The 16124-nt window shown below is 40.0% G+C and overlaps 1 protein-coding gene across 1 annotated transcript in view; it reads right to left on the bottom strand.

Moving 5' to 3' along the window:
* Positions 1-447: 447 nt before the first annotated feature.
* TACR3 (tachykinin receptor 3) overlaps positions 448-16124 on the bottom strand; it is a 97800-nt gene continuing 82123 nt past the window's right edge. The window contains exons 4-5 of the mRNA XM_030313337.1: positions 9577-9773; positions 448-1008 (exon numbers count right to left, since the gene is read on the bottom strand). Coding sequence (XP_030169197.1) covers positions 696-1008; positions 9577-9773 — 510 coding nt within the window. The 3' untranslated portion in view covers positions 448-695. The remainder of the gene's footprint in view (positions 1009-9576; positions 9774-16124) is intronic.

Genomic DNA, 16124 nt, shown 5'->3' with positions numbered 1-16124 from the left:
ATTTAACTTTTTTCTGTTTTATTAGATGAAAATGTTTAATTTATATAGATTTTGTTGTCACTCACCACAAAGCTTCTTTAATCTTTTGGAAAAATCATATGTCACTTTAGTGTCACAAATACATATGCAATTTTAAAATTTCTTTTATTTTTAAAAAAGTTTATTTTGAGAGAGAGAGAGAAAAAAAATCATGAGTGCAAGTGGGGGAGGAGCAGACAGAGAGAGAGAGAGAGAGAGAGAGAGAGAGAGATTCCTAAACAGTCTCCTCACTGTCCATGCATGGCCTGACTAGGGGCTTGAACTCACCAACAGTGAGATCATGACCTGAGCGGAAATCAAGAGTCTGATGCTTTAACCGACTGAGCCATCCAGGCACCCCTGTAATTGCAACTTTTAAATGAGAAAAAATGAAACATTTTAGAAGTATTTTTCAGATCTATGTTTAGTTTGTTGCATGTAATAATTTGGAATTTTCAAAGCATAAATTAAGAGCCCATTTTATTTTTGAGGGGGTAAATCTCTTAATAGTGTCTTTGTTACATTTCTCTGCTACCTTTCTCAATTGAAGCATAGCTGCTCCAAAATTGCCCTCTGTTTCCAGAGAGTAGGTAAGACAGGACTGCTAAACAGGAGAATGGGGGCTTATGCTGGCACCATGATGCCCTAACGCTAGTCTTGCACTTCAGAAAATGGATTTAGGAATATTCTTCCACGGAGGTATAGGGTGAATTTATGAAGCTTGACGTGGTGGAGGCAGATTTGGAATTCCTGCGGGAACAGCCACTGAAACTTGGGTCTCTTGGGGTTGCTCTCTTCTTTCGACTGGCTTTGGAGTTGTCTGGGTCACTAGGCTCAAACACCACTGTCACGGACTCCATCCTGGTCACCGTGTAAAGGCTGCTTTGCCGAGTCGGGTGAAACCTGGTGGTCTTGAGCTCCAGCTCATCATAGCTAGAAACTTCAATGAAAGGGCACCAGCGAAATGCTCTCTTGAAGCCAGCTCGAAATCTGAAGAGAAAGAAGCAGGCCACAGAGAGAAAAAGCCATGTTTTCAAGTGGAAATTTCCTTCAATTGCCACAGAAAACCCTATTTGAGGCAATTAAACACAATCAGTTTTTGAATTTGATTTTCTAGTCAAACTCTTAAAATGTATGCCACACTATTGGTACTAATCTTTTAAGTTTTCTTCATGAATTGAGTCTTAACTTCCTATCAGTTAGAAGCAAGTCATTGAATAGTAAAGTTGTCCAGCATCAGGTAATCCATATGCCAAGGAAACAGTGTACATTTCTTCAGTAATTTTATACATCTGCATAAGTGTACTTGAATTAGGCTTGCCAGTTAAGGCACTTAAAAATGATGCATTTCAAAATAGCGTCTTTTAGAAATGATTACACATTTATAAATTAAAGTCTCGTTTAATGTTAGAATTAATTACTAACCTTGATGGTTTTTATCTAATCGTATGTGAAAATACAAAATCCTTTGCTTTGTAAACCATTAAGGGAAGTTGATGAAAAACAGATGTACTGCTTGTGGGGTGGCTTGAATTGATATATGGTTTATGCAGTTAATGAAAGAAAAGAAGAATTAAGTAATTAACAAACATAAAGCACTGCATAGTGGAGGCCAACTGGAAAGAGAGCCTAGGATTTAGCTTATAGTTACTTACATGAAGTTCTGTTTCTAGTTGTGCTCAAAACACATTGGTTTATTTATTTTTTTTTAATTTTTAAATGTTTATTTATTTATTTTTGAAAAAGAGAGAGAGAGAGACAGAGGAAGAGAGAGCACACAGGCAGGAGAGGGGCAGAGATAGGGAGACACAGAATCTGAAGCAGACTTCAGGCTGTCAGCTGTCAGTACAGAGCCCGACACGGGGCTGAAACCCGCGAACTGTGAGATTATGGCCCGAGTCAAAGTCAGACGCTTAACCGACTGAGCCACCCAGGTGCCCCAGAACACACTGGTTTATTAAGGGAATTATCAATCTTCTGAAATTTAACCATGCCCTTCCATGTTCTGACCATTACAACCAAGATGATTTTATCTGGAAACCACATTTTATGATTCTTTCCAGTCTTAAATCTGACTACCGTCAAATACTGCTTTTTAAAAAGTTTACTTTAAAAGTAGCTTTTCGGGGCGCCTGGGTGGCGCAGTCGGTTAAGCGTCCGACTTCAGCCAGGTCACGATCTCGCGGTCCGTGAGTTCGAGCCCCGCGTCGGGCTCTGGGCTGATGGCTCAGAGCCTGGAGCCTGTTTGCGATTCTGTGTCTCCCTCTCTCTCTGCCCCTCCCCCGTTCATGCACTGTCTCTCTCTGTCCCAAAAATAAATAAATAAATAAATAAATAAATAAATAAATAAATAAATAAAAGTAGCTTTTCCTGGGGCGCCTGGGTGGCTCAGTCGGTTGAGCGTCCGACTTCGGCTCAGGTCATGATCTCACAGTCAGTGGATTCGAGCCCCGCATCAGGCTCTGTGCTGACAGCTCAGAGCCTGGAGCCTGCTTCAGATTCTGTGTCTCCCTCTCTCTCTGCCCCTCCCCCACTCATGCTCTGCCTCTCTCTCTCTCTGTCAAAAATAAATAAACATTAAACAAATATTTTTTTTAAGTATTAGATTTTCCTTAGCGTCTGGGTGGCTCAGTAGGTTAAGTGACCAACTCTCCCTTTCGGCTCAGGTCATGATCTCACAGTTTTGTGAGTTTGAGCCCTGCATTGGGCTCTGTGCTGGCAGTGCAGAGCCTGCTTGGGATTCTCTCTCTTTCTCTCTCTCTCTCTCTCTGCCCCTCCCCTGCTCATGCTCTGTCTCTTTCAAAATAAATAAACTTATTAGAAAAAATTGAAAGTAGCTTTTCCCTGGCCACCTCAATTTCTTCAGAACTCATTTCCATGGAGGCTGCACCCTCTCTTACTCACTGACCTCATTATATAGGAAGGAGGGTTGGAATTCTCCTTGCCCTGACTGTTGCTTCTAGAACCCTCGCAGCAACATCTTCTATTTTGAAATGTATTTACAAAACATCCTTCTTAATAGAGTCCACTCACATATGCCATCATCTTTTCATTATGTAGAAATTATCCGTACATTTCTATGAATTATCTTCATTTCTTTCAACTGGGCATTTTTTTTTTTCCTGCGCAGACAAAATTCTGATAGGTTTGGAGGGAGAAATAAAAATTTCCCAGTTAGAACTTGTAAGCATATTGTTTTGAAAATGTAATGGTTAAGGTGGGATACTTCATCAAGTAGGAGGAAGTCTAGAAAAAAAATCACACTCTGTCCTCCTGTCAGTGAATTTTTCAATTTTCCCTTCTTTATGCATTAAAAATTCTTTTTTTATATATGAAATTTATTGACAAATTGGTTTCCATACAACACCCAGTGCTCATCCCAAAAGGTGCCCTCCTCAATACGCATCACCCACCCTCCCCTCCCTCCCACCCCCCATCAACCCTCAGTTTGTTCTCAGTTTTTAACAGTCTCTTATGCTTTGGCTCTCTCCCACTCTAACGTCTTTTTTTTTTTTTTCCTTCCCCTCCCCCATGGGTTCCTATTGAGTTTCTCAGGATCCACATAAGAGTGAAACCATATGGTATCTGTCTTTCTCTGTATGGCTTATTTCACTTAGCATTACACTCTCCAGTTCCATCCACGTTGCTACAAAAGGCCATATTTCATTTTTTCTCATTGCCACATAGTATTCCATTGTGTATATAAACCACAATTTCTTTATCCATTCATCAGTTGATGGACATTTAGGCTCTTTCCATAATTTGGCTATTGTTGAGAGTGCTGCTATGAACATTGGGGTACAAGTGCCCCTATGCATCAGTACTCCTGTATCCCTTGGGTAAATTCCTAGCAGTGCTATTGCTGGGTCATAGGGTAGGTCTATTTTTAATTTTCTGAGGAACCTCCACACTGCTTTCCAGAGCGGCTGCACCAATTTGCATTCCCACCAACAGTGCAAGAGGGTTCCCGTTTCTCCACATCCTCTCCAGCATCTGTAGTCTCCTGATTTGTTCATTTTGGCCACTCTGACTGGCGTGAGGTGATACCTGAGTGTGGTTTTGATTTGTATTTCCCTGATAAGGAGCGACGCTGAACATCTTTTCATGTGCCTGTTGGCCATCCGGATGTCTTCTTTAGAGAAGTGTCTATTCATGTTTTCTGCCCATTTCTTCACTGGGTTATTTGTTTTTCGGGTGTGGAGTTTGGTGAGCTCTTTATAGATTTTAGATACTAGCCCTTTGTCCGATATGTCATTTGCAAATATCTTTTCCCATTCCGTTGGTTGTCTTTTAGTTTTGTTGGTTGTTTCCTTTGCTGTGCAGAAGCTTTTTATCTTCATAAGGTCCCAGTAATTCACTTTTGCTTTTAATTCCCTTGCCTTTGGGGATGTGTCGAGTAAGAGATTGCTACGGCTAAGGTCAGAGAGGTCTTTTCCTGCTTTCTCCTCTAGGGTGTTGATGGTTTCCTGTCTCACATTTAGGTCCTTTATCCATTTTGAGTTTATTTTTGTAAATGGTGTGAGAAAGTGGTCTAGTTTCAATCTTCTGCATGTTGCTGTCCAGTTCTCCCAGCACCATTTGTTAAAGAGGCTGTCTTTTTTCCATTGGATGTTCTTTCCTGCTTTGTCAAAGATGAGTTGGCCATACGTTTGTGGGTCTAGTTCTGGGGTTTCTATTCTATTCCATTGGTCTGTGTGTCTGTTTTTGTGCCAATACCATGCTGTCTTGATGATGACAGCTTTGTAGTAGAGGCTAAAGTCTGGGATTGTGATGCCTCCTGCTTTGGTCTTCTTCTTCAAAATTCCTTTGGCTATTCGGGGCCTTTTGTGATTCCATATGAATTTTAGGATTGCTTGTTCTAGTTTCGAGAAGAATGCTGGTGCAATTTTGATTGGGATTGCATTGAATGTGTAGCTAGCTTTGGGTAGTATTGACATTTTGACAATATTTATTTTTCCAATTCATGAGCAGGGAATGTCTTTCCATTTCTTTAAATCTTCTTCAATTACCTTCATAAGCTTTCTATAGTTTTCAGCATACAGATCCTTTACATCTTTGGTTAGATTTATTCCTAGGTATTTTATGCTTCTTGGTGCAATTGTGAATGGGATCAGTTTATTTGTCTTTCTGTTGCTTCATTGTTAGTGTATAAGAATGCAACTGATTTCTGTACATTGATTTTGTATCCTGCAACTTTGCTGAATTCATGTATCAGTTCTAGCACACTGCAGGTGGAGTCTATCGGATTTTCCATGTATAATAGCATGTCATCTGCAAAAAGCGAAAGCTTGACTTCATCTTTGCCAATTTTGATGCCTTTGATTTCCTTTTGTTGTCTGATTGCTGATGCTAGAACTTCCAGCACTATGTTAAACAACAGCGGTGAGAGTGGGCATCCCTGTCGTGTTCCTGATCTCAGGGAAAAAGCTCTCAGTTTTTCCCCGTTGAGGATGATGTTAGCTGTGGCCTTTTCATAAATGGCTTTTATGATCTTTAAGTATGTTCCTTCTATCCCGACTTTCTCAAGGGTTTTTATTAAGAAAGGGTGCTGGATTTTGTCAAAGGCCTTTTCTGCATCGATTGACAGGATCATATGGTTCTTCTCTTTTTTTTTGTTAATGTGATGCATCACGTTGATTGATTTGCGAATGTTGAACCAGCCCTGCATCCCAGGAATGAATCCCACTTGATCATGGTGAATGATTCTTTTTATATGCTGTTGAATTTGATTTGCTAGTATCTTATTGAGAATTTTTGCATCCATATTCATCAGGGATATCGGCCTGTAGTTCTCTTTTTTTACTGGGTCTCTGTCTGGTTTAGGAATCAAAGTAATACTGGCTTCATAGAATGAGTCTGGAAGTTTTCCTTCCCTTTCTATTTCTTGGAATAGCTTGAGAAGGATAGGTATTATCTCTGCTTTAAACGTCTGGTAGAACTCCCCTGGGAAGCCATGTGGTCCTGGACTCTTATTTGTTGGGAGATTTTTGATAACCGATTCAATTTCTTCACTGGTTATGGGTCTGTTCAAGCTTTCTCTTTCCTCCTGATTGAGTTTTGGAAGTGTGTGGGTGTTCAGGAATTTGTCCATTTCTTCCAGGTTGTCCAATTTGTTGGCATATAATTTTTCATAGTATTCCCTGATAATTGTTTGTATCTCTGAGGGATTGGTTGTAATAATTCCATTTTCATTCATGATTTTATCTATTTGGGTCATCTCCCTTTTCTTTTTGAGAAGCCTGGCTAGAGGTTTGTCAATTTTGTTTATTTTTTCAAAAAACCAACTCTTGGTTTCATTGATCTGCTCTACAGTTTTTTTAGATTCTATATTGTTTATTTCTGCTCTGATCTTTATTATTTGTCTTCTTCTGCTGGGTTTGGGGTATCTTTGCTGTTCTGCTTCCATTTCCTTTAGGTGTGCTGTTAGATTTTGTATTTGGGATTTTTCTTGTTTCTTGAGATAGGCCTGGATTGCAATGTATTTTCCTCTCAGGACTGCCTTCGCTGCGTCCCAAAGCGTTTGGATTGTTGTATTTTCATTTTCGTTTGTTTCCATATATTTTTTAATTTCTTCTCTAATTGCCTGGTTGACCCACTCATTCGTTAGTAGGGTGTTCTTTAACCTCCATGCTTTTGGAGGTTTTCCAGACTTTTTCCTGTGGTTGATTTCAAGCTTCATAGCATTGTGGTCTGAAAGTATGCATGGTATAATTTCAATTCTTGTAAACTTATGAAGGGCTGTTTTGTGACCCAGTATATGATCTATCTGGAGAATGTTCCATGTGCACTCGAGAAGAAAGTATATTCTGTTGCTTTGGGATGCAGAGTTCTAAATATATCTGTCAAGTCCATCTGATCCAATGTCTCATTCAGGGCCCTTGTTTCTTTATTGACCGTGTGTCTAGATGATCTATCCATTTCTGTAAGTGGGATGTTAAAGTCCCCTGCAATTACCACATTCTTATCAATAAGGTTGCTTCTGTTTATGAGTAATTGTTTTATATATTTGGGGGCTCCGGTATTCGGCGCATAGACATTTATAATTGTTAGCTCTTCCTGATGGATAGACCCTGTAACTATTATATAATGTCCTTCTTCATCTCTTGTTACAGCCTTTAATTTAAAGTCTAGTTTGTCTGATATAAGTATGGCTACTCCAGCTTTCTTTTGGCTTCCAGTAGCATGATAAATAGTTCTCCATCCCCTCACTCTGAATCTAAAGGTGTCCTCAGGTCTAAAATGAGTCTCTTGTAGACAGCAAATAGATGGGTCTTGTTTTTTTATCCATTCTGATACCCTATGTCTTTTGGTTGGCGCATTTAATCCATTTACATTCAGTGTTATTATAGAAAGATACGGGTTTAGAGTCATTGTGATGTCTGTATGTTTTATGCTTGTAATGATGTCTCTGGTACTTTGTCTCACAGGATCCCCCTTAGGATCTCTTGTAGGGCTGGTTTAGTGGTGACAAATCCCTTCAGTTTTTGTTTGTTTGGGAAGACCTTTATCTCTCCTTCTAGTCTAAATGACAGACTTGCTGGATAAAGGATTCTCGGCTGCATATTTTTTCTGTCTAGCACACTGAAAATCTCGTGCCAATTCTTTCTGGCCTGCCAAGTTTCAAAAGAGAGATCAGTCACGAGTCTTATAGGTCTCCCTTTATATGTGAGGGCACGTTTACCCCTTGCTGCTTTCAGAATTTTCTCTTTATCCTTGTATTTTGCCAGTTTCACTATGATATGTCGTGCAGAAGATCGATTCAAGTTACGTCTGAAGGGAGTTCTCTGTGCCTCTTGGATTTCAATGCCTTTTTCCTTCCCCAGTTCAGGGAAGTTCTCAGCTATTATTTCTTCAAGTACCCCTTCAGCACCTTTCCCTCTCTCTTCCTCCTCTGGGATACCAATTATGCGTATATTATTTCTTTTAGTGTATCACTTAGTTCTCTAATTTTCCCCTCATACTCCTGGATTTTTTTATCTCTCTTTTTCTCAGCTTCCTCTTTTTCCATAACTTTATCTTCTAGTTCACCTATTCTCTCCTCTGCCTCTTCCATCCGAGCCGTGGTGGTTTGCATTTTGTTTTGCATTTCCTTTAAAGCGTTTTTCAGCTCCTCGTGACTGTTCCTTAGTCCCTTGATCTCTGTAGCAAGAGATTCTCTGCTGTCCTGTATACTGTTTTCCAGCCCAGCGATTAATTTTATGACTATTATTCTAAATTCACTTTCTGTTATATTATTTAAATCCTTTTTGATCAGCTCATTAGCTGTTGTTATTTCCTGGAGATTCTTCTGAGGGGAATTCTTCCGCTTGGTCATTTTGGATAGCCCCTGGTGTGGTGAGGACCTGCAGGACACTTCCCCTGTGCTGTGGTGTATAACTGGAGTTGGTGGGCGGGGCCACAGTCCGACCTGATGTCTGCCCCCAGCCCACCGCTGGGGCCACAGTCAGAGTGGTGTGTGCCTTCTCTTCCCCTCTCCTAGGGGCGGGATTCACTGTGGGGTGGTGTGGCCCGTCTGGGCTACTTGCACACTGCCAGGCTTGTGATGCTGGTGATCTGGCGTATTAGCTGGGGTGGGTAGGAAAGGTGCACGGCGGCAGGGGGGCAGGCTTAGCTCGCTTCTCCTTAGGTGATCCACTTCAGGAGGGGCCCTGTGGCAGCCGGAGGGAGTCAGATCCGCTGCCGGAGGTTTGGCTCCGCAGAAGCACAGAGTTGGGTGTTTGCGTGGAGCGAGCAATTTCCCTGGCCGGAACCGGTTCCCTTTGGGATTTTGGCTGGGGGATGGGCGGGGGAGATGGCGCTGGCAAGCGCCTTTGTTCCCCACCAAACTGAGCTCTGTCTTCCGGGGGCTCAGCAGCTCTCCGTCCCTTTGTCCTCCAGCCTTCCCGCTTTCCGAGCAGAGCTGTTAACTTATGACCTCCCAGAAGCTAAGTCGCGCTTGCTGTCGGAACACAGTCCGTCAGGCCACCCCTGCTTTTGCAAGCCAGACTCAGGGTCTCTGCTTGGCCGGCGAGCCGCCCCTCCGCCCCGGCTCCCTCCCACCAGTCCGTGGAGCACGCACTGCCTCGCCGCCCTTCCTACCCTCTTCCGTGTGCCTCTCGTCTGCGCTTGGGTCTGGCGACTCCATTCTGCTAATCCTCTGGCTGTTTTCTGGGTTATTTAGGCAGGTGTAGGTGGAATCTAAGTGATCAGCAGGACGCGCAGTGAGCCCAGCGTCCTCCTACGCCGCCATCTTCCCTCCAATCTAAAAATTCTTTTTAATATTTCTTTATTTTTGAGAGAGAGAGACACAGAGCACAGATGGGGAAGGGACAGAGAGAGAGGGAGACACAGAATCATGAGCAGGCTTCAGGCTCTGAACTGTTAGTGCAGAGCCTGATGCAGGACTCGAACCCATGAACTGTGAGATCATGTTGTGAGCCAAAGTCGGATGCTTAACCAACTGAACCACCCCGGCACCCCTTACTTTTGCATTTTTAATGCAAAAGGGGGAACAACATTATATGCTTTCAGCTAAGCCAGGAGTGACAAGAAACTTGCATTTAGTAATTTTGTTTTTACCTTTTATTCAAACAGCAGTAGATGATGGGGTTGTACATGGTGGAGCTCATTGCCAGCCAAAAACTAGCCAGGTAGACCTGCTGGATATATTTCCATCTATTCAGCTGTTGATAGATTGCTGTGAGGATGAAGTAAATATGATAAGGCAGCCAGCAGATGGCAAATGTCACCACGACAATTATCATCATTTTTACAACCTAAAAGGAAAGAAGTAAAGAGGTCAGTTTTGGAAAATTCAAAAGTCATTAAATGTACTGCAAATCATATTTTTCTGCCAATATAGTTAAATACATGGCATGCTTAAGGCTTAGTATTGGAAAAGTAAGAGGTAATACAGGGACAGCTGCCTAAGGTAAGCCTCAAGAAAGCATGCTAATGTCACTAATCCTTCTTTACCTAGCCCACATGAATGGGTGGCACTAACTCAAATAGAAACAAATATATCTTAACTGGCATGAAGACAATAAGTGTTTACAAAAATCCAAAGAGCTTAGGGGAGAGAGGAGCAAGATTTGGCTGTGCTAGCCTGCACAATAAAATAGCAGAGATATTATACCTAGACAAACTGCTGCATCACTGGGGATAATTTAGGCTGTAAGGGCTGGGCTGGTTCCTCAGTATTTATTATAGGCTGACTATAGTGAAGACTATTTGGTTTTCTTTACTCTCATACCATGCTCATGAGGCAACCTTCTGAATATTAATATGGTTTCTCTTATAATCTGATATTGGGGAAGCTTTCTCTGCATAGTGATGATGAATATTCACATTAGTCTGAGGAAATACCATTAACTTTAAATTTGTAAATAGGCAATCATCTGGCTTATACATTAGGTCTTTTGGTAAGCATGAATCATTTCCTCGGTTTCCACACCTCTGAAACAAAATATTCTAGAAAGCCCTGGCCGCAGAAGAATATCAACTTGTATTTCTCTACCTCTAGGCCTTAAGTTCCTAAATGACAAAGAGAATGTCTTAATTATCTTAATATCCCCAGCATCTAGCACAATCCCAAGTACATAGCTGAACATAAACAATTAGATATAGAATGAACGAAAAATGAATGACAGTGTACAATTTGCAATAGTGGGTTGAATGAGAGGATGTTTTATGTGTCCCTAAATAAAATAAAATCTGTGCATTGTCTGTGACTATAAGAAAGGTAAACTCAAAGTAGCTTGGCTTTGTGTGGAAAAGGAAATAATACTACTATCCTATGATGGCCTCATTTAACATTTCTCATTAGCAATCTCTCTACTAAATTTGTTCATACTTCTTTTGGCAATATGGAAATAGTAAAATGTTTAGAATAATATATGCTAAATAAACTAACTTGGGAGCTTACCCATAACAGATCAGAACACAAATCAGAGAAAGTCTTGACATAAATGACCTATGGGGCATCTTAGAACTATGGAAACACACTATTTATGACCCGGGCTTGTCATTTCTCTGCAAGCTAGGGATTCAGATGAAATGTTGGCAAGGTTAACAGTCAGGAGAGATTCTAGAACAAGACAAATCATGAAGTGGATCACTGTGGAAGGCAAAGCTTTCCTAAGGGTCTCATCACTCTAACATCCACGTGACTAGCATTGATCTGATGGACATTGGTCATCAGAGCTGAAGATCCAGGTCAATAGCTCACGGAATGTCATCACTGGCTGCACCATCTAAAACCTTTTTTCTCAGTGCTCTTTAAACTGCATTTCCACCCCCTGAAAAGCTATGTTCAGATTTCTGCATTTATCTCTCCTATTTCTCATTCATGGATTTGTGGCATACAAGTTAAGAGTTATATTTTATTACAATTCACACTTATACAATAACTTATTCGTTGGTTTTCAATGTGTTTTAAGAAACTGAGGCAAAGACCAAGAGTTTTGACCGCTATGGTTCATGAAACTAGGCTAGATTTTATTTATTTTTTAATTTTTAAGTATATATTTTTTATTTTTTTATTTCAAGAGAGGGAATGGGAGGGGCAGAGAGAGGGAGGGGGAGAATCCCAAGCAGGCTCTGTGCTGTCACTGTAGAGCCCGATGCTGGGCTCGAACTCATGAACTGTGAGGTTATGACCTGAGCCGAAATCAAGAGTCAACCAACTCAGTCAACCAACTGAGCCTCCCGGGTGCCCTTAGGCTAGAGTTTTAAAAGTAAGATTTTTAATTCTTTTTTCCCCCTTGCCTACAGTTAACATTTATTGAGTGTCTGGTAGGTCTCAAAAACAGTGTAGAGAAAAATAATGAATAGAGGACTATTCCTTATCTTGAAGAAGCTTACAATATAATGAAAAAAATGTAAATTAAAAAATGCATGAATATAAACATGTAGATAAAATTGAAATAATATTTATAAGAACTTACTAGTTTATTTTAAGCAAGAATGACGCAGTGCATGGTAACTAGTCTCAGGGGATGTAAGAGGAATGAAACGAGTTCTATTGCCTTTTTATCTTGAACATATGAACATCATACTATTCCTTGAACATGATAGGCAAGCTCCTGCCCAAAAGTATTCTCCCTCCAGAACATTCTTCCCGTAATTATTCCCACTGGTAACACCCTCATCTCCTTCACGCCTTGGTACAGCTGTCACTTTCTCTGCTACTCCTATTCTGACCGACCTGTTTAAAATTGCAGTCTGCCTTTCCAGTTCCCAACCCCTTAGCTTGCTCTTTCTTTTCAGTTTTTTATGTTTATTCTTTACTTTCTGTCTCCTCATACTAGAATATAAAAGGGCAAGAATTTTCTTCTTACTTTGTTGATGCATTTCAGGCACATAGGCTGGACTTCACATATAATCAGCTCAAAAAATTTTTTAAATTAATGAATGAAAATGAATACAAAATGAAAGAAACTAAAGGACATATAGTTGGTTAAGAGATGTCCATAATTTTATCCAGTCATTGATTACTGGTATCATTTGTCCTCCAAGTTTAAAATGGACATGCATATATAAAATGAGCATGACATTTTATTGCTGTTTCATATTTCTAGGCAAACAAATTCAAGAGTACGAGCATACAAACAATATAACCAATATATTTTTGGGGGTGCATGAAAGCATTAAATTTTATTCTGAATAAGTGTTAAGGGCAAAAATAATCTGTTACAATGTGAACAAGGTACAGGCTACTATGTTAAATATGGTATGAACAAATATGCATAAACACTTCTTTGAATGCTTTTTTGCAGGCTGACCACAAACTCCCTATGCATGAAATTGTTTTCCAATAATAGTTAAAGACGTACAAAGGCTATCAGAGTCTTTTACGTGACTTCCAACCACGTGGAAGAAGTCCATAATGGGGGAAAATTAAAGTGTAAGTGGAGAATTGAATGAAAATGCCTCTGGAAGAGAAGTTTCAGATAACTTCTAATTCACATATATAGAGCCTTACGGACCTTGATATAAAACATTTCAAAACTTATTTGACGATGTTTAGGAAAAATCTAAAAGACCCTAAAAGAAAAGATCTTTCACAGTGAAACACGGCTATAATATATTTCATTCATTTATTTCTATAAAATACATTTTGACTGTTAGCTTCAGTCTCTGCTCACAAAACCTTGTGGAATTATTTCTGATATCAAACTTTCAGGACCCAGGTTTAATGTAAATGCAAAAGTGGGGTCTTGGGTGGGAGTAATTGCATTACTTTGTGAAGTGCCAAAGTCATGAAATTGTAATCCTACTCTTTAAATTGCTAAGGAAAAGAACACTTTGAAACACAAACCATGAGCAGTGACAGCTGTGCACATGCTGTGAGCAGTTCCCCTGTGTCTCATGGCTGGACAATGGCACTAACACATAAATACTAGGCAGGAAAGGCATTCAGTTGGTAGACTTCCTAAAAATCCCAAAATTTTTAGGCAAGATAAAGAGACTGAAATGGAGATGATTCAAATCTTTCATCATGTCCTAACAAATTTTGTTGTGACTTGATAAAAACATTGATTGATGTTGAGTATTTCATGAAGCTGAGACATGCGCCTGCCTCTGAGACAAGGGGATTTGTTTTCCATGGCAACATGGACAGTTGTGGCTACCCACCACTGTCCTTGGCACAGACATTTCCTAGCAGGAGGAAGAAGGGAAGTGTGACAAGCAAACATAGGCAGGATGGAAATGCATGTCTTGGTTAGTGAAAATGAGCTTTGGGCACCTTTTCTTAGTGTATCAAAGGGGAAAAAAAATCTTTGATTTTTGTATCCTGTACAGGTTAGACTGGAATGCCTGCAGCTGTTCTTATCTTTCATATTAAATTAGTGTAGGGTGGATGATTTTGAGGTTTAGGTCATAAAAGAAAAAACGTAAGTCTAGGAAATGAAATAAAATACTGCCAACCGTAAAAAAAATCTAGGAGTCATATTCTTCAGTGCAGGATTTATTCTTTATAAATATCCGAACTGGAAATTACCAACTCCATGTGAGAGCAAGTTTCTTGTTTTGATGAGAACCTCTTCAGAACATGCATTCTGGAGGACCGTCCCATGGATCACACCCTAACACTAGCCCATGCCTTTTGTCTGCGCAAATGTTCTTAAATAGACCATTATATTTCTTTAAGTCAAAATTTCAGGCCTGTTCATTCTAACCACACATTAGCAAATTAAAATGATATTCTCAGGAGCAAGATATGGAAAAAAATTTCAATAACAGCATCAAAATTTAAGGTACCATTTCATGGGCTACTTAGGCTGAGCTTTTCCTACTTCTGTTTCAAAGACTAGTCTTAAAAAGTTCAGTCTCAAGTGAGAAAATAAGAACTAAGCAATGATAGCTGTGAAAAAAGTGCAGGGTGGTCCAGAAGCCGAGTTGAATTTTGCTAGCATGAGAATGGATGAGAATATGGGCATACTGGGTAAGTGCCATCCAAGAAATGTGACACTTGTGCCAACTCCAAGTAACATGTGCATGCAATTAATGTTAACTTAGAGTAATGCCTATAAGAAATTATGTCAAGGGGATATGTTTAGAACTTTTTATCCAAAAACAGCAGAATACACATTCTTCTCAAGTGCACATGGAACATTCTCCAAGACAGATCATATGATGGGTCAGAAAACAGCCCTCAATAAATATAAAAGAATTGATATCATACCATGCATATTTTCAGATCACAATGCTATGAAACTTGAAATCAACCACAAGAAAAAATTTGGAAAGTCTCCAAATGCATGGAGGTTAAAGAACACCCTACTAAAAAAAAAAGATTGGGTCAACCAGGCAATTAAAGAATAAATTTAAAAACATATGGAAGCAAATGAAAATGAAAACATGACAGTCCAAACCCTTAGGGATGCAGCAAAGGCAGTCCTAAGGGGGAAAATACATTGCAATCCAGATCTATCTCAAGAAACAAGAAAAATCACAAATGCAAAATCTAACTGCACACCTCAAGGAACTAGAAGTAGAACAACAAAGAAACCCCAAATCCAGCAGAGGAAAAGAAATAATAAAGATTAGAGTAGAAATAAACAATATAGAATTCTTCCCACCCCGCCCAAAAAAGAAACAAAAACAAAAACAAAACCAACCTACCAACCAAACAAAAAACCCCACAGTAGAACAGATCAATGAATCTCAGAGCTGGTCTTTTGAAAAACTAAACAAAATTGATAAACCCCCAGCCAGACCTCTCAAAAAGAAAAGAGGGAGAATAGATAGATAAAAATCATGAATGAAAGTGGAGAGATCACAACCAACACCACAGAAATACAAACAATTATTAGAGAATACTATGAAAAATTATATACCAACAAATTAGACAACCTGGAAGAAATGGACAAATTCCTAGACACCCACACACTACCAAAACACAAATGGGAAGAAATAGAAAATTTGAAAATGACCCATAACCAGCAAAGAAATAGAATTTGTTATCAAAAATCTCCCAACAAATAGGGGCACCTGGGTGCCTCGGTTGGTTAAGCGTTTGACTTCAGCTCAGGTCATGATCTCATAGTTTGTAGGTTCAAGCCCTGCATCAGGCTCTGTGCTGACAGCTCAGAGCCTGGAGCCTGCTTCAGATTCTGTGTCTCCCTCTCCCTTTGTCCCACCACCTCTCATGCTCTATCTCTCTCTCTGTCAAAAATAAATGAATATTTTAAAAAATTAAAAAAAAAAATCTCCCAACAAATAAAAGTCCTGGGCCAGATGGCTTCCTAGGGGAATTCTACAAGACATTTAAAGCAGAGTTAATACCTAAACTTCTTCAACTATTTCAAAAAATAGAAATGGGGGCGCCTGGGTGGCGCAGTCGGTTAAGCGTCCGACTTCAGCCAGGTCACGATCTCGCGGTCCGGGAGTTCGAGCCCCGCGTCAGGCTCTGGGCTGATGGCTCGGAGCCTGGAGCCTGTTTCCGATTCTGTGTCTCCCTCTGTCTCTGCCCCTCGCCCGTTCATGCTCTGTCTCTCTCTGTCCCAAAAATAAATAAACGTTGAAAAAAAAAAAAATTTAAAAAAAAACAAAAAATAGAAATGGAAGGAAAGCTTCCATACTCATTCTGTGAAGCTAGCATTACCTTGATTCCCAAACCAGAC

The sequence above is a fragment of the Lynx canadensis genome, chromosome B1, assembly GCF_007474595.2.
Source record: "Lynx canadensis isolate LIC74 chromosome B1, mLynCan4.pri.v2, whole genome shotgun sequence".
In the NCBI taxonomy this organism is placed as follows: Eukaryota; Metazoa; Chordata; class Mammalia; order Carnivora; family Felidae; genus Lynx; species Lynx canadensis.
Note: the sequence above shows the minus strand (reverse complement) of the source record. Positions and strands in the feature narration are given on the sequence as shown.